Here is a 24,124-nt window from a genome sequence, read left to right as displayed (position 1 = left end):
GACGCACGCAGCTCCAAATACAAAGTGAGTCATCATAAAATACAGAGGGAAGAGGGATCTTTCCCTCTAAAAAATAGTAAAATAAAATGGTATGGAAAGTTTAAAAACATATTTAACCAGTTTACGTCTACAGTCCTTGCGTTCTACAGTGCCCATCAAAGCATTGCAGTGTTTGTATAATATAAATGTCCCCGTCACAAGAACCAAACTAGAAGTCGTTTTCATTTGTCAGCATTTGGAGGGGGAGAACCGTTTCATGACTGTGCCTTGTAGCTTCTGTAATTAAAATAAAATTAAAACGTATCGCTAAAACAATAAAACTTTAAAAGTTTTACCCACTCTTGTGCCTCCAAGGTTGATTAAAGTTGATAAAATAAAACAAAAGGCATCAGAAGGATTCTGGCTGCTCTGCATTTCCCCCAGGGATCACTAATAGTTCTTCTCCAGCCAGTCAAGGCAGAAAGAGGAGCAAGCAGGACTGCATTTCCCAGCCTGCCCCTGTGTGTTCCACAGAGGAAGAGATGAGGGTGGGCGGTGTTCTACATCTCTATGAACTGTCCAGCCACGTTGGCCAGGCCCAGTAGGATGATGAGGCCGTGCGCCAGGACAGAGTACCAGCGCAGCTCCCCGCGCCGCTTCAGGCCGATCATGTGGATCATGGAGGGGAAGACAAACACCAGCGCCAGGCCACACGTCGCACCAGAGTACCTGAGGAGGGATGGAGGAGAATACACACACATGCCCACACACACACAGAGACACACACACAGAGACACACACATTAGGAGGAGTGGTGGTGGGGAAGAACACGCACGCACGCACGCACGCATTAGGAAGAGGGGTGGTGGACAAGAACATGTACACACACACACACAGACACACACACCAGTGGCAATAAGATGAGGAAATAGACCCGGGATGACGAAATGGCAATTTAGCGTACATGTGACGCATCATTGCAGACAATGTGAAACTCAATGAAAGAAAATGAGGAGAAAACAGACACGTATAGTTTACGCGTAATGACAGTATAACAGTTCCATAAATTCTGGATGTAAAAATTTAATAGAAACATGTTCAGGATCGTCTTACCTTATAATGGATCCGATATTAGGGTAGAACTTGGCCATGGTGACACCAGCGCCAACGATGAAGCAGTTGAGCACAAACACGTGGAAGAATCTGAGGGAGAAGAGGGTAGCACATGCACATTACCGTTCTTTTGGACCATCTGCAGACTAGAATTCACCCAAACTACAGGATTATGCCCAAAAATTGCCCATTTTCTTGAGTGGAACCCCCTTTTGTCCAGTGATGCATTTGTAAAAATTTGCTAACATAGTGTGATGGAGTGACCATCACTGTAAGGTTGGTTGTGCTTGTAGTCTGACTGTCACACCAATCAGTGTGGCTCTTTGGTGTCAGTGCAAGCCCCAGTCTGGAATCCCAAAAGGCCCGGGTTTGAGTTCCGGTGGGGCAACTATACTCTATACCCCTCACAACAGTACACATAGATAGGAACATCTGTCTCAAAATGTACACAGTCATGAAAAAATGCTGTTTAAATAAATGCGCAGTGAGAATGTTTTTCATCGCGGAATGCCAGCTGTTGATACGAACATACATGCAGTATGTAAAGCAATTTTTTGTATGAAAAGTGTTTCCCACGACATTTGTACTGACCACGCTGTCAAAAGTTGCATTTGCGGTTTTCTGACAGCGGACCGTGGAAGTGGTCGCGAGAGTCATGGTTCACCTACTAATGACTCAAATAAGCACCGGCTGCCTCGGGACAGTGATTAATTAGACTTTTAATCCAACCTAGAGTCCCTTTAAATAGTATTTTAGATAGTTTATATAATTTATATCGACCTCCCTCATGAAAAAATGAATACACTGTTCCCAGACAATGCCTGACTTGAGACACAGTGCGGCGATAGCCAGGCTTCTCCAGGCCACAAGTGTAGTAGGCCGGGCAGACTCACCCTGGATAGTTGCTGCCAAAGATCTGGCTCATGACCTGCACGCGGACCAGGTATCCTAGCAACGGGTAGACAGTGGTCATCTGGAAGAGCAGGAATGTGCGCGCCACAAACACCCACACGTCACTGCTGGGGAAATTATCCAGGAAGTTCTGGAAGAGATAGGGTGAGAAAGAGAGAGAGAGATTTTACAATGAACAGTGAATATTTTTTGAGACCATCTGATATAGGAAGTGTAATAGGAGAGAGTTTCAGGCTTTGGGGGAGGAAAGACCAGGGGCCTCATTTATCATCAGTTCGTAGAATGCATTCTAAATTGTGTCCTACGAGTGAAATATAGAATGGTCGCAAGTACAGAAAAATCGGGATTTATCAAACGTGCGTTGGCTGCTCCTACGCACACCTCTCCATGATAAATCCCACACCTTCCAAATCACTGTGCACGCGCACATTCGGGGTAATTTGCATACCGAAACGCCTTCAATTAACCATAATATTAAAATACATTCAAATGCCATGTTAATTCGAAGGCGTCACCCTGTTTGGACACACATGAACACACGCGCCACACGAAGCGCTGGCGGGAAACATTTCCGCGGCAGAAGTGGAGGTGCTTTCGACAGGAGGAGGACAGTGTATCAAAATAAGTAAAAGAATGAGATACACATGGACGAAAGCACTGTAAAATAGCACACTATCATACTCAATTGCCATTCAAAGCAAACTGTACCTTGCAGGGTCAATATTATTTGCAATTTCATGTTTCCTCCACTCGCACGCATGGTCTGAGGTGTGCGTAGATTTAGGCACATTTCTACGTTCAAGTACATGTTCATAAATCCCACACTTTGCTCAGGAATGATCGCACGCACGCTTTACGCACAGATCTGTGCCTAAGACGCTTGATAAATGAGGCCCCTGGAGTTTCTTTTAGTTGCCATAAACTAACACCTATTTGCTGGTGCATGACATATGTAGTACGAGGAAACCAATTGAACGCAAAACCCTCCAAGTGCCATTTCACAAATCTGTAAAAATATTTTTTTAAATATTATCCATCTAAAAAGATAAACTGAAATGTTATGTACAACAAACCAAGCCAATTCAACAAAAGATGTATTGATTGTTAAGTTTATGACATTTTTAGAAATACAGTCCACTTCTTTAGAATCATGAGAAATGCACTAAGATGGCTTTGCGTCTTCAATTACGACCCCACAGTCCTAGAATTCTAGTGGTATTGTGTTATACGTCTTAATGTGCACTTTCACGATAAATCATAATCTTCAAAGTTTCATTAGAAGACTGGAAATAAGCCAATAAGGTACAGTCTGACAGTCTGTTCAGTGCTTTGTTTGCAAATCTGCATAGTAGAGCAAAGTACAAACTGAACGTTTCATTTGTGGCAATGCCTTTCACCTACATATTAGTGCATAAACCTCTGAGAAGCTGAACTGAGGTGATTTGGGCACATACTTGCGCGCACGCGCGCTCACACACACGCACGCATACACACACACACGCACACAGACACAAATGCAGGCACACACACAGTACATGTAAGCTCTTACTGCTTCAATGCACTCCTTGGAGAGTTCTGGCGATGGAAACGATGCAAAGATGAGTACTCCCACATACAGGTAAGTCAGGCCCACCAGGAGATAGGCCACAGACAGGTCTCGCACCTGGAAACAGCAGAAGAGAATTACTATTAATGATGTGGAAAATTATATTATTAGTATAAATAATATGCAAAACACTCCGCTCTCTTGCAAAGCTGTCACACGTCTAGCACAGTCAATAATCAGTTGGCTGTAAACTTGTCTGATGGTGGTGGAAAATAGGGGATGGATAGGGGTGGGGGATAATAAAGGCAATCTAATCTAATCTAAATTACAATGTGTGGACAAAAGCGTGTAGAAAGATATTGCTTTCCCCCCATAGTTGTACAGTCATTACACTGCCCACATGAAAATGTGAACCTAATCATAAACCTTAACCTGATTCTCTTTCATCAGCACGTTACCATAGTAACACCAATCCATAAAAACAACATGTCAGTAATACCTCATGTGACCAATGTAAAAGCCTAGGAGTAATGAAAATGCTGAGATGCACAAAACGTCTCCAAACTGATGCACGAACAACCACAGATATTCACGGCAAACCACGTTGTACTTAAGCTGACGGCAGCCATCTCCCCTTCTCCCCACCCTGTTAGCACAGCAGTTTCAGCCCTTTGTTTCCTGTTTCCTGAGTGACTAATACGGGACAGTTCCTCATGTGCGCGGATGCTTGTGAGGCTACTCGAAGGAATGTACAGAGCTACCGTGGGGGAGGACAAGCAAGACATTTGCCTCTGGGCCCAGGGCCCTCCTGTATGGGTGTCAAGGGGCCCGATTATGACCTTGGCAAGCAATTGGGGAGGCCCCTCACGATCAGTGTTTTGCCCTAGAGCCCTGTGTGCAATTCTTCCGCCACTGTGTAGAGGAATGTGCATGGTCGGTTTATGAGCCATGCTCAAGGATCAGTTCTGTTCAGCAGACTCCTCAAACCACATTTGCTGACTCGCCGGCTAGCGACGTGCTTCCCCTTTCTGTTTCAGCCTCCAAACGTCAAACTGTCTCAAGCCACGCTATGCTATAAAACACCTCTGTGAATCAGTTGTCGACCGTGTCCTTCTAATTCACTAAAACAATCAATTACCTGTTGTGATGGAGTGACCATCACTAGGGTTGTGGGTGTGTTCTGACTAACATGCCAACGAGCCTGGCTCTTTGGTGTAGCGGTCAGAGCCCCGGTTTACTCCCCTTCGCTACACCTGTATTCTATACTTTTCAGATCCTACTTTTATACTTTTCATACTAGATTTTTTCATTCTTGGGAATGCTCCGTTCAGCATGGGCATGTCTGATATTTCTCGGCAACTTATGCGTTTGTCTATAGACTATCCTACAGAATGTCTGCTGCCAACGGCGTCAGCTGATTTTGACACTTGGAATCCTGTGACCCTGCTCAAAATGTGCCCAGTCTAGGCAATAATGGTTGTCACAGCATTTCAAGCGCACATTCTATGAACGTCCAATTTAAACACTTCTGACAGAGAACTTGGTGGCTAGAATCTGGTGCAGTTGGGGCAGGGAGAATAGAGGAAAAGGACATTGATGTACGTAATCTAAGGTTGTGCCATGTAATAAGCTGGATAACGTTTGCCGAGGAGGTCCCGGTCGTGATATAGCGACCGACAGAGAGACGCAGGTCCCCGACGGGGAGCGGCAGGGTCTTGATCCCTCTGGAGAGACCTTCTTGCCAAACGTTATCCCTTACTTATTAGGCACTTTATTCATTTACAACGCCGTCATAATGTGTGTCATAATGTGCATCCGCTCACGTTCTTCTCCTGGTGCTTGTTGCTCTTCATGAGGGTGATGATGCAGTTGTGGATGAAGAAGGCGAGAGTCAGAATGCCAGTCAGCTGGGGGAAGAGCAGCCTGAACTCTGGAGAACGGAGAGAGAGAGAGAGAGAGAGAGAGAGAGAGAGAGAGAGAGAGAGAGAGAGAGAGAGAGAGAGAGAGGAGTGATAAATATAAATATAAAAAGTTAGAGCTTGGTTTCAACAGATGCTCATGAACACATGGCTTTAAAAAAAAAAAAAAGTTCAGCAGTTCAGCATGACAAGGCAGACATTTTCCCCCAAATTGAATCATGCTCTTTTGGTACTCTTGTAGTGAAGCCCTTTTAACACCATTACATACTCTGCTAACAGACTTGGTGTGATTCTGATGTACTGTACTGTATTGTGTTGTGTTCGGGCGCTTCTGCTTACACATTTCATAGAGGAGATGGAAACCACATTGCTTGGGTAGGTTAGGCTAGGCACATATTGTACATGGTGGTTATATATTAATCTGTTCCCACCACAAGTGAACTCTTTTTACAGTTCGTAATAAAAACAAAACTGACATGCAGGTTTCTGTCTGTGAAGTGGCGCTGCCCCAACATTAAGAGGTCTTAGGCGAGTAGTTCAGCTGAAAGCTACTTCTCTTCAAGCTTGAGTATTTGGAGAATCATGACCTGGATGACTGAGATTCTTCACAGACAACAGGTCTTCAGATAGAATGTTTTCTTCAATCTGGCAGAGATTAGAACTATCCAGCCTTGTTAAAGATGTCAATTACACTAGCATTCCTTGAATACCACTCATTTCAATTAATCTTAATTGTTTGTGCTGTGGTTCTGTTTCAGTTGACTGAAAGCCCAGTCTGCAATCAATAAAATCCAGTCCATCTTCTCCCCCACCCAACAATAGGAAATTGGTGTTAATGATGATTGAGATTACCATAATTGCTTATCTATTGTCTCATTTTGTCCCACTGGCCCACTCTGCGCCACGTAAACACAAACACAGACACAAACAAAGCGTAAAGACACAAGATAATCCTGTTCAGATAAATCAATGTGGCACCTGGAACAAAAGACTTGGATGGCTCGAACCAGTGGAATTCCAGGTGGAAGCCCAGGCGAAAGGATTTGACCGTTACCAGGACGATAAGATAGATCACAGACGCTGTGCCTAATTTCATCACACAAAAACACAAAAACAAACAACAAAACAGGACGTAAATAACTGATAAGCAGGACCGGTATGCAGACATGCATGTTATGAATACCTAGCCCTGATTGACATATCGGTACAATGAAGCATACCAAAATATAGATGTATAACATTCATGATGTATACCTGTTTGAATAATATTTAAGTTTTTCTTTTACTTCAGACAGTTTTTTTTAAAACCTTCTACCCGACATGTTTCAATGGTATAGCTTCCGTCTTCATCAGAGGGTCACATGGATGTTGATGTGTGACATGCTTTAAAATCAGCTGATGTTGTTGTGGAGGTGCGACCTCCCTGTCAATAATGACAGGTTGGTATTTGGGCTCCGCTGGATTAAGGAGTCTATGGAAATCAGAAAGTGCAGCCAAAATACCATGAACAGGGATGAGGGGGCATACATGCTCTCCCACACCTGGACTACCACCCTAAGAGGACAACTCGAACAGCAGTAGGTGTGACCAACCTGTGATTATTGACAGGAGGGTCACACCTCCACAACAACATCAGCTGATTTTAAATTAAGTCACACATCAACATCCATGTGACCCTCTGATGAAGACGGAAGCTATACCATTGAAACGTGTCAGGTGAAAGACAAAAAAACGTTGTCTAAAGTAAAAGAAAAACGTAAGTGTTATATACCAGAATATATGACGCACCCACTAAACTTAAAGGGACTGAAATAATTCCACAGTACATGGACCACAATATGAACTTTGTTAGCCCATAAAAAAATGTAAAGTAGCCAAATCATATTACAAGTTCAAATCATGTGGAAATTGGAAAAAAAGTGGTTTATAGTCTGGAAATTACGATGTGTGTGCTTACAGGTTTCCAACTAAGAGGCTAACATATTGTGCAAGAGTATGGCATTTGAGCCTGTAAGGGTTCAGCAAGGTCATCTACTCCACAGAATCCTCTGGATCAATTACTTTTTTTGTGTGAACCAGACACTGACCAGACTACCCTGACCTGCAGGGGACATGTGTGAGTCTTCCCAGTACCCACCCCACCTCCACAGCAGAAGTACTGACGTAGAAGTAGAAGTACTCTGACAGATGTAATCACAACACTAGTAGTATGACATTACAAAGTCGAAACAATGTCATAACACTAATGCAGTCATTACTGTACATCTTACATCTACTGTACTGTACTGTACTTTTTTTTCCGTTCTACTTTATACAACTCTGCACACACAAACACACACACACACACACACACACACACACACACACACACACACACACACACACACACACACACACAAACACACACACACACACACACACACAGACACAGACACACAGACACACACACACTTAAATAGGCACGCACACGAAAACACACATGTCTTCCCATCAGTCTCACAGGCACAATCCATTTCTTCTCAGCGTCTGTGTTCATCAGCAGGAAGGCAGCTTACCCAGGAAGGTGAACCTGGCAAAGAAGGACGCCGATTTGAAGTTGAGGAGGGGGAAGAGCAGCAGGATGAGGTAGAAGGGGATGGTGTTGGTCTTACTCCACCAGTGGTCAAACACCTCCGCCGTGCTGTTCCCACTGCCCGTCACAGTCACAGCCACGCTCAGGTTGCTGCCATGATCCGTGTCAGGAAACGGACAGATGACTATGGAAAACAAATTGGACAGGGTTACATTACATTGCTCTCTAAATGAACTTATCCCTCATATCTCTAGATAAGGAGTTAGGGAGTTTGACTGTAGATCACAGGGTTGCAGGTTCAATCCCCATCCTTACCAATCCCTTCCTCCCTCCTGGGCTGAAGTGCCCCTGAGCAAGGCACCTAACCCTGCATTGCTCCAACCAATACTCTGTATTAACTGTAAGTCACTTTGGATTAGGGCTGCACAATTAATCGAAAATAATCGAAAATCGTGATCAAAGAGTGAAATCGAAGTCATGATTTTAATCGTGATTTAATCGTGGCAATAGTGACCTACCTTTGAGAGCGTCCTTGAAGCCAGAACACACTGACAGGCTGGTGTTTCTGGCCAGAAATCTGTCCACCTAAGTTTCATGCTATTGCCTTTACATAATTACTACAATTCATTTTATTTTGCTCATCCCGTATATAATTCATTCTATAATTTTCAAAAAAAATCTGCAAAAAAATCAAGAATCATGATTAATAATCGTGATTACGATTTTGACCAAAATAATCGTGATTATGTTTTTTTCCATAATCGTGCAGCCCTACTTTGGATAGAAGCCTCAGCTAAGTGAAATGCAATATAATGTGAAAAAGTAACTGAATACACTCAATAATTAAACTCCAGTAACCAGCTAAACTCAATTCATTTTTTCATCCTAATGTACACAAACTGAATGACTATTGTACATATTGATTACACTCAAACTAAATAAACTAACATGACAGATGTAAAGCCCCTTTTATCATACACATGGACTATAGAAACAGACTGAATAATTACTCTGAATTACTCTAACTTGTACATGATGGACATATAACAAGACATGTTGAGCTTAAATGACTGTTTCAACTGCTGCATCACACACAGCGAACGTGACTAATGGTTTTCCCATACCTCTTTCAGAACCGTTTGTTCCAAAATCTGTATCTGTCATGTTCAAATGATGAACGTAGTCTGCAAGGAAAGGAGAACAACGGAACATAAGAGATCACTATTACAACCCAACACAAGAAAGATAATATAATAAAATGAAAAATGAAAATGTATTGGAGGATGGCTGCTATGGTTGTCGGCTCAGCTGCGGTCACGTGACATGTTGATCAGTAAATCATTTATATTCTGTTTTATCAGCAGGAAGAACTCATACTGGCATGCTGGTTCTAGTGCAGTAGTCTAGGGCAGGTTCGAATCCCGCCCTTCCACTCCGCATCTCACTTCATGGCTGAGGTGCCCTAGAGCAAGGCATCTAAACCCCACAACAGCTCCAGGGACTGTAACCAATACCCTGTACCTAAAATAACTAAGTCGCTTTGGATAAAAGCATAAACTAAGTGTAATGGAATGTAATGCAATAGAGGGGTTCATGAAGGTCTGATTGCAGACCGGGGGCTACTTACTGAAGATGAATTTGCCGGCGTTGAAGAGGAAGTTGGACATGAGTACCCAGTAGACCACCATGGCACCAACCAGGGAGACCAACGAGAAGATCAGACTCGACCACTTCCCAAATGCCCCGAAATAATACCGACACACATCAGGGAACTCCCAGTCGGAAGTATCCACATATGCTGGAGAAGAGAGAACAGACAGCAACCATTACATAACATTATAATTAGCTGACATTTTATCCAAAGTGACTTAAAGTAATTTTACAAGGTATTGGTTACAGGCCCTGGAGCAATGTGGGCTTAGGTGCCTTGCTCAAGGGCACCTCAACCATGGATGGAAGTGCAGGACGAGGTAAAGGTGGGAACTTGCGACCCTCTGATGTTAAGTCCACCTCCCTTACCATTAGACCACAGCCCCACGTGAGGATCATTAAGGACAATGTGGATTTAGGGGGGTAGCTGCTACACTGTGGAATCTATTCAAAATTGAGGCGTGGAGGACTCGGTCATAACTGTCAGAAACATTCTCAAGATTCTTCACAAGGGCATAATACAGGAAAGAAGGGTGGAGATTTGTCCCGGGTTTTGACTAATGACTGCAGCCGTGGTGTAACGGTTTGGGAGTTGGACTTTTAGATCAGAGGGTTGCAGGTTTAATCCCCACCCTTACCACTCCCTTCCTTCCTCCCTTGGTTGGATCACATTTGGGGCTTTTCTGTTTAGATTTTTTCCATATGGCGTTGCACTTACACCATGAATTTACGGTAACATGTTACTCGACGCCGGTGTCATAAGCACGTCATTACAGTGTCATAATAGTGCATAATAGTATGACTGTTGGCCTTAAGTGACATTGTCTTTGCCATAACCGAATGTCACTCAAGGCCAACAGTCATAAAATGTTTATGACAATGACATCATGTTTATGACTTATCTATGACTGTCATGACACTATTATGACACAGTAATGACATGCTTATGACACCGGCATCAAAAGTGTTACCGAATTTACTTCTACTTTTACTTTGGCCACCTCTGCATTCAGTCCTCCTACACACGTGGCCATGTTTGCAACAATGTACTCAGGTCACAGCAGACAGGCAGTCTATGGGATTTAGCATGACTCAGGCTGCGAGTTCAGATGTGTGAACAGTTGAGTCTGAGTGTTAGAATAGGCCTCTCCCCTCTGTTGCACGTGCAGCCAGCATTTCAGAAATGCCATCCTGTGTGGGTGCACATTCTGCTTGCGGTACTGGGCTAACATAGTCTGTCTGCCGGCATGCATCAAAACATGACAACAAGGAGACAATGAATGGATCTGTGAACGGCACGTGTAGTGATGTATCTAGGCAACAAGTGACAATGTAAAACAGAATGTAATTCTGTGTTATACTGCCGAAAAAAGGCAAAGTGTTCAGTTTATACTGAAAATGGTCTTCATTACACCTCCTTTATCTTGTGAAAAAGCCTTAAGATCCAATTGTCTCCCGCTTTAGAGATGTTGCCATGTCAAATTTGCAGTAACATATCCAACGTAATACCAAGAATTTGAAGGCATTTTTCTCAGTTTCAATGTTGGCGTAGCTACTGGCGTAGCACTCTAAGTTCAGTATTGAGAATCCAGGAGTTTGAAGACTTACGTATAGCTTTGGTTGACTTGAGCACCCTTAAACAGCAGTATAAGGTGAGGAAGCCCATTGCGATGATGATGATAATCCCCAGTGTGAATCCTGCCTAGAAAACAAACATTTGCAATGATTTAGGCAACAACATGTCTTGTCAATAAGTCAAGTCAAGTCAGCTTTATTGTCAGTTTCTTTATATGCACAGTTCATACAAGGAAATTGAAATTACGTTTTTCTCTCTCTACTCCATGTCAGGACATAGACATACAGACAAAAAAGCATCCAAGAAAAGCATTATGGCACTACTGTAATTCTGGGTTTACACCTATCTTTATTTAGAAATATAAGAACAGCCATTTGCCATGAGATATTTAGATCAATACATTTCAACACATCAACAATTAGATCATCAACTTGTCTTTTGAAACAATGCATAATGGAAAAGTATAACATACTATGAACGTTTTGTTGCATCTACACCTGGCATTACATGAAAAAGGGAATGGGATTGCATCAAAGCCTTACATCAAATATATGATGATGCCTGTTCAAAAAAGTGCTCTTAAAGATCTACCTGCTTGATTCCCCATGGAATGCTCAGTATTGATGTGCCCATCATGGTGTTCCATATAGCAAATCTACAGAAAGAAGCGATGGTTAAGATGGTTTTATCAAGATCATGATACATACTATTTTACACCGTAACATTACAGTGGCCACGTTTACATGTTGCTTTAATTCCGAATTAATAATCCAGAATTAAATTGTTCCGTCGAGTTTACATTGCAGTTTCATTTAATTCTAAATTGTTAGTTTAAATTGTGTATACATGAAGTTTTCGAAGCGAATTAAGTTTTATTCAAAATTAATCATACTGAATCATATGTCTCATGTAATCGAGGCCAGTGATACTGAATGAAAAATTTTGAGTGTTGTCTCATCTGCGTTCAATATTTTTTATTCATATCGTAGTCATTGTTGGTGGTATGTTTGCATTGCAACATATGACACAAATTACTGTGCGTTATTGTGTCTGCAAGACATGAATTGAAGACACATTTCCCTTTGAGGCAAAAATAATATTGTACTGTGTTCCATCACTCTGCCTTTTAACTCTTTATACACTTACACACAGCCACATACGTAGGGATACCGTGGGCGGTACATAGTATATGAGTGGAAAGGGGTGCACTTTACTTGGGAATCTACCACTTCTTTAATTGTTGTACAATTTTGTTGCCCTTTTGACAATGACAGTATAAACTCTTGAATCTTAAATCTAGAAGGTACCGGTACATACATGGTGACGATGCTGGGGTTTTTGTGCGAGCCATCTTTGCTCTGCACTTTGAATGCCGTCCCAAGCGGGCTGTAAACGTAGATGTCCTCAGGTGGGGGGATCACATGGTCTGGAGGAGCCTACACAGCGACAGACGTAAACAAAGCAAAAAACACATCCAGAACAAAGGTCAATGTCCGTCTGGTGAGGTCACTGAAGGAAAAATGCTGCCCTTGTCCAAAGGCAACTTGGCCACTGATTGTTGTAGGACTGAAACTGAAGGGGGGGGTTAATTCACCTGGGTACCTGGCTGGGCATCTACATTCAGAGAAAGTGACAAATCTACAAGACAGAAGCCCTTTGACTTAATTGTGCCAGAGGAGTGAACTAATAAGACTCTTTTATGACAAAGATGAAAAGTTCAGAAAACACAGCGTTCTCATTACTGTTTCTTAATTTCTTCGAGTGAACAACACGTTTCGCCCAGACTAGTTTGTCTTCACGGTCGCTACAGTTTTCCTACCTCACACCTGCACCCCTATTACTGAAGGCTTGTGCTCCAGGACCTTCATGAACACCTCTATTGAAGCTAACGTAGTACCAGAGGTGGCCAAAGTCAAAGTAGAAGTAAATGTATGGTGCGAGTACAACACTAGCACATGAGATTACATAGTGGTTACACCAGGTATTCCATTGTACCTAAAGAGGTGGCTAGAGACATTGGGTCTTTCTCAAAGCCTAGGCCAGTGTCCTTCCAAGTGTATCAGCCTAATTAGTCACGCCCAGTGATTGGATACCCTTTATTAGTCACACCCAGTGACTGGATATTCTGTAGAGTTCACCAAAAAGTATCCAATCACTGTGCGTGACTAATTAGGCTGATACACTTGGAAGGACACTGGCCTAGGTTTTGAGAAAGATCCATTGTTGTTACTGGGAAAAAAAACATAATCAGGTACAACAGTCCATAGTAACTGTAATTAGTAACCAGTTCCTCAGTGAAGTTAGTGACCAGATAGTAACCAGTTCCTCAGTGAAGTTAGTAACCAGATAGTAACCAGATTCTCTGTGAAGTTACTCTTACTTTGACCCCCTGTGCGTAGCACTAACACATCCCCTACACTAGAACCAGTGTGCAAGGGCAGCGTGCAAAGTTTCTGCTGACAAAACAGAATTAAAGTGACTCAACAATAAACATGTGGCATGATAGAAGATGAGCGACAAAAAAAAGCAGCCATCCAATAACTATGTAATATCGAAAGTTGTTAGCATCAGCCTTTAGTCATATGAAGAGCCTTCACAAGAACCCCTGTCAGCTGTTTTTACAACTTGGCCTTTTACGTTTCTTTAGCTTCAACACCTAAGCTGCTTAATGTTGACAATACATCTGAATGTCAAGTCACCTTTTAGTACATTTGAAATATACAGAATAATACATCTTCTGATACAGGACTGATCCAAAATGTTAACCATCTAGACACTATGAATTTTTGGAATTCCAACTATGATGCAATCAAGTCCATTCAAATTCCAAATGTCTGTTGTGTCTTTTGTCGCTTTAGATAAAAAGTACAGTATAAACTAAGTGTAATGTAATGCAATTAATGAAAAGTATTTGTACGGCAGTAATCTGTTGGAGGACCCAATGACTTGGCAATAGCATCTACTAACTGTAATGTAATGTACAGAAAAGTAATTGTATCGAATAAGAATACTGTAATGTAATGTAATGAAAAGTAACTGTATGACCACTCACCAGTAAACTGTTGGAGGACCCTGTGATTTGGCACTAGTATCTACTAATTCTAATGTAATGTAATGAAAAGTAACTTGTATGAGTGCTCACCAGTAGTCTGTCGGAGGAGCCTGTGAGGCGGCCGTAGTAGTGTATCCTGCTGCTGAGGATGGCTGCTTCTGAGGACACGCGCTCCGGAGTGGCGTCATCCACAATGTTCCTCGGCTCCACGTAAAAAGGCCTACAACAACACACAGCCATATATACAGTATGCATGTAGTAAGACAAGGATAATGTATGCCTTTTTCGGGGGGCTATCATTTAGATAGGACAGTGAGGGAGACGGGAAACCAGTGGGGAGAGACATTGGGGAAGGATTAGGAAACGTCCTCGGGCTGGAATGAAACTAAGTCCCCTGAGCAATGATACAGCTCTCTGGTCCACTGAGTCACTCCGCAGCCCCAATGTATGCCTTTAAGTTAAAAGCTACTAAAGACACTTGAAGGCCACTGGTCCCCTTAAAATAAGGCTTTAAAGTGTAGAACACTGCATGGGATCCCATGGAAATAGACTTGGTCAGCTAGTAAGCTCCCATTACACTTTCAGGAGAAATTTAATTGACAAATGTAATTTGTAATCTGGCAAATTACGGGCTTGCTTTCGCTACACAGATTACATCTTTCACACATGAAATCTTACGCACGTAGCGCCAACCGCCATGTGACAGACAGACACACACGTGAAGAAGCCACAACAGGCGTCAGTGCTACTGAGGTGCTAAAAAAGCAGCTTTGATTGCCATGCAGGTAGTAGCTGTGTAAGAGGCCTCTGGGGAACCCTGTGGCAGGCAACCTGATGTTTTGCACATGTATCTCAGAGACAGCGAGTGGCGGGCGCCCACTAAAAATACCATGTCCAGGCGGCACGCAACACCAAACAAGTGTAGAGGAGGGGAGTGGAGGCGAGGGGAGGGGAGGGAGGGGTGCTGGCTGCTTTGAAAATGTGTGGCCCGGCCCAAATGTAAAGTCTTGGCCAGTGTCTGTGAAATGCCAAACTGAATTAATTCAGAAACACAAGGCGCTACTGATGCTAAGTGCAGTGATTCAGAGGGAAGGGGAAGACACTGCAGAGGGAACAGTTCATCCAGCTCATTACTGGATGCTGGAGCTTATTACTGTATAATAAATATACCTGATTGTTTAAGGGTCAATGACGTTTTAGCAGCAGCACAAATCAGGGTGGTGCAACCACAGCTATTGCCACTACTGTATGGATTAAATGACTTTTTTGTTTAAAGTGGATTATCTAAGAGGAATATTCATTGCAGTACATGAATTACCCATCACTAATTAATGTATGAGCATTAGCTGTGGTTGAACAACCTGACGTCTGAGTACAAAACAAATGTAATTGATCCTTAATCTGACACCACTAAACAAAATCTCATGCGCAGTCACCGCAGTACCGTTACAACCACTTCCACTTATGTTTCACTTTTTGCCCCCAACACACCGCCTTTTGTGGGTGCATGTGAAAGTGCAGCGTGTCTCAACACTTCCCAGATCAAAGGGGAAGTCTCTTCAAACTTCCCCTAGAATAGGAGTAAGGGCCGGATACCCACTACAGACACGGCAGACAATGAGATTAAGTGAATTAATTTGAAGGGAAGGCCCCTAGGGGACAGTTAAAAACAATGAAAAGAAGGAAAAGACATTGAGCAAGACACGACGACAAGAAAAAAACATGAAGCAAAAGAGCGAACTACCTGTTGTTAACGAGCAGACTTGCATAACTCGACTTTGCATATGGTCAGTCTCAACATCAGTCAAGCATTAACTGAGTCACACTCGTTCTACAGTAGTTATAACAATAAAACACAGCAATGACAGAACAAAATGTATGGCAAACTCAGCACAAAGTAGCAAAAGTACTTTGTCTCATACTGACCTGATTGAGCACAAGCAAGCAAAAACGTGTCCAAAGTGTACAAAGATTCGATAAGCTATGTTAAATGTGTGTAAGCTGGGCAGATGACAAGAACATTTGTAGCGGTTTGTACCTTCTCACTCTTGGCTCCAGGGAATCTGATGAACCCCCCAGTAGTGGTCTGTTGTCGTCCTCCATGTCTTCAAGAGTGCGTCTGGCGTCCCCTCATGTGAATCAATACCCTATAAATGACAAAGAGGGGACTCTTAAGAAGACCCCATCCACCTCGACTGCTCAGTGCTCTGCCCTGCTCTGCTCCCTAAGGGACAGTGGTGCACGTTGTGGAGACAGACTAGAGTGACATCAACATGTACTGGTCCCCCTGTGCACACTACCCTTAGGCATGTGATTAATTGAGAGTGGGGAGCAAAGGTCAAGTCACATCCATGCTCTAAACAGTGTCCTTTAGGACAGAACAAAACAACATCGATGTGAGTGATGTCATTGTTTTGCTAGAGTAAATAAATGCGCACGCATGACAGCGGAAATTTAGGAATAAATACAAGGCGCCTGTGGCCTTACTATCTCGTGTCTGTATAGGGTGCAAATGGAAAGGAAATCTTATCAAAGCTCTCCAAGTGAAGTCGATTAGTATTTCAGAGAAAGTAGCTAGAGGATGTCGTGTAGCCCACCAATGTAGTGACAGACATGTGTTCCATTTATTTATATTGAGCTTAACATTAGTTGAAGCCCGTACACAAATGTTATTATCCGGAAACTCTAAAAGCGGGGGAACAACTAGCACTCCTCAAATCAATCAATGAATATCGTTAACTCTGCTGAGCTAACAGATAAAAGATACATCACAATTTTGTGACACCCCCACCCCCACCCCCTCAGGCAAACTAGCATGGAGTATGATGAGAGTATTGAATCTTGATTAGATTAAATCTGGACTACTCGTGAGGTGATGATGGATTTGGGCAGGTTTTGCTTCCTCCAATTAGCCTTGATTGGCACATCCAGCTAGAGGCTGGATAACGCCCGCCAGACAGGAGTTGATAACTTCTAGTGTTAACTGTAACTGAAGCCATTGATACTTGAAGTTAACACTGAATATTCCGAGATGTTTCAGGATGGTTCAAGCCTATCACTTTCCAAAAAATAGCCTACTTCAGATTAGCTCACCGGCTAGCCTGCTAGCGTTAAGCTAACGAAAACAATGGCAAAGTTGAAACAGAAACAGACAGGATGCGTGAAAACACAAACCACTTACCTAGTACAGTAAACACCGGCGCATGGATATGTGACACAACTGTGTTATATCAAAAGAATGAAACCGACACCATCACACCGACAGAAGAGAAATGTACTCTGTGCACTCTGGCCACGACAGTTTGATAGCTCAGCATTGACACTGGACTGTTTTGAAAAGCACCTCCTACGTCACCGGCACATGGAGAGGACGGATCCTTTTATGTCACATGATCCTAGCCAGAGACAGTTTAAAATTCCTATCAAAATCTCTGTCCTAGCACATCCAAAGCTCTGTCACATCCACCTTCCAACTCAGAAAATGTTTTCAACACATCAAACATTTTTCTGGAAATAATCTCAGACCTCTCTATTACTTAATTAGTAATTAGTAATTAATAATTAGTCATCTATTAAGTTAGAAGAAGTAGTCAGTCTTATCATTATGCTACCACAAGACTTGTTCTTCTGTGACTATTTTTAAGAGGCGCTTAAGATCTTATTGTTTTGTTCATTTATACAGTTTGTGTGTGTGTGTGTGTGTGTGTGTGTGTGTGTGTGTGTGTGTGTGTGTGTGTGTGTGTGTGTGTGTGTCTTAATGTAGGCTATTATTACTCATATTATTACTTTATTGTTACTATAAATGTATTATTATACTTTATAATGTAGGCCTACTGGGGGGGGCTGGTAGTACTTTGGCCTACTACTAGGCCTATTATATGGGCCTACTTGAAACTATACGCAGTGTTGTTGCTCATCCCACAATTTTGTTGCCTTCAATGACAATTGCCAATAAACTCCTTGAATCTTGAATCTTGAAGTGGCTGCTTGTTGAGCCGACATCAGGCTTATAAGCTATTGGAAGCACATCTTCACAAAAATAAGCCTAAATGACTTTGATGTCTCCCAGTGCCTATTCATGACTCCTCATGAGTAGGGCTGGGTATCACAGCCATGTTCCTGTATAGATTCGATTTCGATTCTTTGGGCTTTGAATCGATTAATCACGATTCAATTCAATTCGATTTGATTCATTCCGAATCGATTCAATCTGTTCCCTTCTTGGTGCCAGGATTTCCCCCAAAAGATGCTGTTGCCTATTTTTATATAAAAATGTCAAAGGGCTGTGGCTTGACAGTGTTAACAGATTGCTAATTTGTAATAAGTAGGCCTAGGCCTAATTGACTAATACCTACTGGGTATTTTCCATAGACCTAAATTAAACAAAAAGAACAAAAAGAAAAAGAACCAAAAAAGCGATTTTGTGCCCTGTGAATCGATTATGGGAATTTTGATTTGATTCGATCGATTATCGATTAACTCAATTATTTTACCCAGCCCTACTCATGAGTCCTAGCCTGGCCGCGCCAAAAACCCCTACAGCAAAGATGTGCCGGGGTCTGGGGTCGCTGAGAATCAGTGTGGGCGGGATCAACGGTTTCCTCTGCACTCAATGCAACGCAATAGGATGGCGAACAACCAACCAGAGTGATGAGGAATGATTACGTATTGCAGCGCGACAGGAAGTACTTGGTAGAGTGTAGGCAGTAGGAAATAGAACGAATGCCAGGCCAGCGAGCGTTTTCTCTACGGGCTAATGTCAGAGTGAGAGGAAAGATTTACCAACTAGCACTCCAATCTGCTATTGTAGAGACTGCACGCGAACTACGTGAACATGGAAATGAATGATTGTTGCCGTTTTTGCAACAAAAATATGCGAATATCTGGCGTGATTTCTAATTCAGCACTTATCTTTGACAGCCAGAAAGAAAAACAAACCATTGCTGACAGATTAATGCAGGTTGGCGTGTCGGTGTTGAAAACACAGACAAAATCGAACAGAATTTGTAGGCCTTGTGTGCGGTTACTAACGAGAATGGAACAGGACCTGCCGGTGTTCCGAAGATGGGTGCAGGAGGAGGGAGCATCCACCACGACTTCAGATACCTCTGGTTCTACACAGAAACGTGACCGCGAGCCGACTCCATCCAAAACACCAAGGGCATTGAAAAAGTTCTGTGATAAACCAGCAAGTCCGGGAAAAGGGGCTGCCGTGTCAACATCGCCCAGGTATGTTTGCATTTTGACATTTGTTTATCGTGCAGTAACGGTGGAGATATTCAATTTGCTTTTCATTAGACCTATAGATGTTGCCCATCAGTTAGGATATTCCAGGGACAACATTGTCATTAGACGACCGTTCTCCTTACTCTAGTCTGTAGCCTCCAAAATGACCATTATATCGTGCTGAAATCTGCATCGCTTGATCTGAAACTTAATGATAGCATAGGAGTGTAAACAGAGACGGTTTAGGTCCTAAATTGCTTGTAGGCCTATGTGGCAGTGTATGATAATACGTGAAATATAATCGGGTGGGACTACACGTCTGGGAGTGATAGAAACACCTGGGACTACACGTCCGGGGAGCGATCTCAGTTGGAGTGTCCATCTACCTCCCACCTAAACGGTCTCTGATGTAAATACGCCCTAAAGCTACAACCTACAGCTAGTCATCAGCGTGTCTCTCATGCCTATTTGCCATGCCTATTAGATAACTTTGGAACTGTTGCTTGGTCTTCATGGCATTTAGCATTGTGAAAAGTAATGATACAGTGGATGTTCAGAATTCTGCCTCCTGGACCAGATTAGCCTGACATTTCAGCTCCTCCTGTGTTCATGTCACATTGTATAGTAGGAGTTGTATAGTAGGAAAAATACTTCACTACTGTACTTAAGTATGTTTTTGAATACTTAACACTTTTCCCAAGTGTGTGTATATATTGAAAAAAAGAGTTTTGACCATACTGCAACAAAGTCAGGACATGATGCATGGGCTCTGGGCTTAGGTCAGCACGCATAGGAAGTTGAGTTTATTTTCTGTCGAAACCTTTCCTAAATTTAGACTGAAATTGGTTGTGTGTACATTTTTAAATGTTTTTGAATTTTTGAAATTTTACCCAAATAGAAAAAAGTCTTTCAAACTGCATTGTACTTTTCATTACATTACTTAATTACATTATTTTTGACAGTACCTCGCATACATACGTAAGTTTCAGATACTTTAAGACTTTTACTTAAGTAACATTTCAGTCAGTGACTTTTACTTTTACCAAAGTCATTTTTTGGAGGGGTACCCATAGTTTTACATGAATATGAGATTTCAGTACGTTATACAACACTGCTTCTTGGTAGTCAGCCCCTACCCCCGGTTGAGGGTGAGATGCTGCTGCACAGATCACAGCAGGGTGCTGAGCCTCTGGAGACGGGGGTCTGGGTTGCTGGGCCTATCACTGCCCAACCACACACTTGTGGGTTGACGGAAAATTACCAAGTCTGTAAGTCAGTGGTAGAGTCTGTAGGTCAGTAGCAGGGAGGGCAGTAGAGGGGGGGAGGTGGGGTTCACCAACAACCGGGGGGGATGTGCGACATGAACACAGAAGGGGCTGAAATGGCTCATCTGGACCAGGAGACACGATTCTGAACAGCAGCCCCCAACTTTCCTGACCTGGTCCCTATCAGCCAGTCAATTTCAATGAGGGAAAAAGGTTTTGTGTAATCATTCACAGTTCTTTTTCGTGTGTTTCACTCACACCATTTTTTTCACAGTGGTGTTCATATGATTACATACCCTGACAGAATTATGCCCTATGCTTTGCTGTGTTGATAAGTATCATAGAATGTAAATTATTACAAAAAAAAACCCTTTCACTCATTGCACCCTTTCACTATTGACTGTCTGATGACATTTATCAGCACTCCCCTGTGTTATCTCCATCACAACACAAACTACCAACATGACCCTGATCAAAGTTTACATAACCTAGGGTCTGATGCTGTATGTTGCCCCCTTATACATCAATGGTTGTCCTATGCCTCTTGAACAATTTCAATGTTGTCGTCCTACATTGAAGACTATTAAAGTAGATTATCATTGGTTTATCATTGTTTGATTATTAACATAATACATATTGATATTTCTGACTTCTTTTACTTCTTTCAGGTCATTTCTGATCAAGAGGTGCACAAATCTGAGAATGCTTTGTTGGTGAAACATATCATGAACAAAAAATGGAAAGCAGCGGCCAAACTAATCATGAAGCATGAGGAGCTTTCACAGGAAGTGAAGGCCAGCATCCTTACAGTCATTGAAAGTGAATCCAGAGCACTCTGCGACCCCAGCAAGAAATGCATGTTGTGGAGGTCTTCACCAGAAGATTTGAGTTCTTTCTCATTTAGCAGCCTGGAGTCAGACCTGCAGCGCCTCTCACCACTCCTCTTGTCCATCTTCACAACCATCACAAAACACTCACGTTTTGTCACCTGTGCTGCTGCTGCAATTGCATTAAGAGGTAGAGAAAATCGCCTGTCTGGGTTCGCTTACTACATCAACTGCATTCTGCAATATGGGGGTGCAAAGAAAGCAGCCTTCGAAAGGCTCAGCAAATTTGCCATTTCAACAACATACAAGAATGCTATTGGAAAGCAGAAGGAATTGGCAAACAATTGTGGATCTGGTCTTTGGTCATTGAAGAGGCAAAACGAAGAATTCCTGGCAATGGAAGCTGGGTGTCAGCCTGTCAGTGAAGAGCAGGACGAAACCTCCATAGATGCCTGGACGGAGTCTGAGATGATACCCGGTGATGTGTTCCGAAGTATGGAAGACCTTCGAATATCAGGTGAGAAGTAAAATTCACACACACACACACACACACACACACACACACACACACACACACACACACACACACACAGCGCCATGTACATGACATGTATGGGGTTATGTTGTCTTATGTGTACATGTCTTTAATGTATTAAAGGAGAATTAGCTGAAAGCTGTGCCACAGACCAGGCCACATCAGGGGAAGGGATCACATCTGAGCTGGCTGAAAACGTCACGGAGCAGGCAACATCAGATAAAGAGTTGAGGACCTCATCAGAGTTGACTGAAGGAAGTGCCGTGGACCAGGGTTCTGGACATGATGTGAGGATCACATCTCAGTCGTTGGTGGAGAAGTGCTCGACTACACCACACACTTATTCCATCATCTTTGATAATTTAGATTTTTTCATGCACACACACCACCAGTCCACCCTACACAGTAACAAGTCAATTCATTGGATACACCACATCGCTGTCCAGGACCGTGTCCCCATTTATCACCTGGCTAATGACAAACCAATTGGAAATCTTCTGGACTATGACCTGAATTTGTCACTCCCTAGCCAGAATGAACAAATGCAGATGCGAAGAGAGTTCATTGTTTTCACCAGCCGAATCCTGTCTAGCTATCTGTCTGTATTCAAGCCATTCTCCAATGTGGTTGTGCGACACATACCGCATCAGTATTCAGCAGAAATGGCGCAGCATTCCACTGATGTAAGAACTTAAAACAATACATAAACAACTACATAAACACCTACACCATACAATGTCAGTGTAGTGAAAGTAATTGTGTCTCTGTTTATCTCTACAGTACCCATTAGGACTGCTTTTCAAAGATGAAAACAAATCTGCCGATTTGGCAGAAGTACTTCATCACTTTCAGAACACGTAAGCATGAAGGAGGGTCACAAAATTCTTTCCAGTGTAATAACTGTGAGAAGAATATACAAACAATTTCTTCTGTCTCAATTGTAGGTATGTACCAAAACGGCCTGATGGAATTTCAACCATTTTGGTCGGAGGCGACACGGCTTTCCGAAAGCAAATAGCAGAAACCTACAGTGGGCATATGCTAATGGTCTAACCATGGAGGAGCGATTTGATGGCATGGAGTTCATGTTTGAGGACTGGCATGCCATTAGGATGCTATTTCAAGTGAGTAATGTATCACATTGTGACATGTGTTTTGCTGAAACTGTTATATTCAGTCATTCATTATTTAATGTAAGACAGTTGGTCATAGTTAACAAGTATTGTACTGCTATTAAAAACACAGTATCCCCTTAAATGTGTAATGCAGTCACAAAGTGTTTGCCTTAGAATCTGGATGCCCATTGTGGGAGTAAGTTTATTTAACCAATCTTTACTCTGTCCCTGGTTTTACTAGTTTTTTTTGTCTTTTTTTCCTTTTGTGAACTCAGATCCACTACAAAGTGTTCTTCAGTGAGAAATCTGCAAAGGACCATGGGACTCTGTGCGCCAACATGACAAAGTTGAGGTAAAGCTGCTTTGTTTAAAAAGTGTCAGCCAAATGTAATGTAAATGTAATGTAGTGACACGATGAATGAATATATGACACTACATGAATTACTATTTATTTATTTTTTAGATTCTGAAATTCATTTGAAATCAACAGAAATAAATTTGATGTTGCTGGCTAATTTTATTATTGTTATTGTTATTAATGTTATTTAATTTGCTGACAGTGTTCTCTGCAGTTTTTCTAATGGAATGGAATGGAGTGGGTCATGATGGAAAGCCCACTCCTGAGAAGTTGTTCTTATTCGTTAAGCTGGGGTGGGTCATGATGAAAGCCCATCCTGGAATGTGGTTAGTATTTTCACAGACTTTCTCAGAATGCAATGTTTGCTTATTTGAAATATGAAAGGTGGTGTGAGAGATTACTAACACAAATTTTACATTTGTATGTGAGTGTATGAGAGTGTGCTTGTGATTAAATCCTCACACACCTATTCAAAGACC

The 24,124-nt window shown here is 42.4% G+C and overlaps 2 protein-coding genes across 3 annotated transcripts; one reads left to right on the top strand and one right to left on the bottom strand.

The window, feature by feature from the left end:
* Positions 1-141: 141 nt before the first annotated feature.
* On the bottom strand, positions 142-17,635 carry slc38a9 (solute carrier family 38 member 9). 2 transcript variants are annotated; one of them, XM_063211308.1, is made up of 15 exons: positions 17,501-17,635; positions 16,358-16,466; positions 14,410-14,539; positions 12,585-12,703; positions 11,859-11,922; positions 11,300-11,393; positions 9,669-9,839; positions 9,166-9,225; positions 8,025-8,225; positions 6,448-6,555; positions 5,374-5,480; positions 3,554-3,667; positions 1,986-2,134; positions 1,093-1,182; positions 142-708 (listed from the first exon to the last, which is right to left on the bottom strand). In XM_063211308.1, the coding sequence occupies exons 2-15, from the start codon at positions 16,420-16,422 to the stop codon at positions 540-542; spliced, it is 1,641 nt and encodes a 546-aa protein (XP_063067378.1). In that variant the 5' UTR covers positions 16,423-16,466; positions 17,501-17,635; the 3' UTR covers positions 142-539. The 2 variants fall into 2 exon arrangements, with proteins under 2 accessions (XP_063067378.1, XP_063067379.1); XM_063211309.1 differs by lacking the exon at positions 17,501-17,635 and having other exon boundaries at positions 16,358-16,606.
* Positions 17,636-21,917: 4,282 nt separating this feature from the next.
* LOC134457725 (uncharacterized) lies at positions 21,918-23,033 on the top strand. The gene is made up of 3 exons (XM_063209702.1): positions 21,918-22,154; positions 22,296-22,855; positions 22,953-23,033. The coding sequence occupies exons 1-3, from the start codon at positions 22,034-22,036 to the stop codon at positions 23,031-23,033; spliced, it is 762 nt and encodes a 253-aa protein (XP_063065772.1). The 5' UTR covers positions 21,918-22,033.
* The last annotated feature ends 1,091 nt before the right edge of the window (positions 23,034-24,124 follow it).

Source organism: Engraulis encrasicolus, chromosome 11, assembly GCF_034702125.1.
Source record: "Engraulis encrasicolus isolate BLACKSEA-1 chromosome 11, IST_EnEncr_1.0, whole genome shotgun sequence".
NCBI lineage: Eukaryota > Metazoa > Chordata > Actinopteri > Clupeiformes > Engraulidae > Engraulis > Engraulis encrasicolus.
The sequence above is the reverse complement of the archived record's forward strand: the minus strand, read 5'-3'. Positions and strand labels throughout refer to the sequence as shown.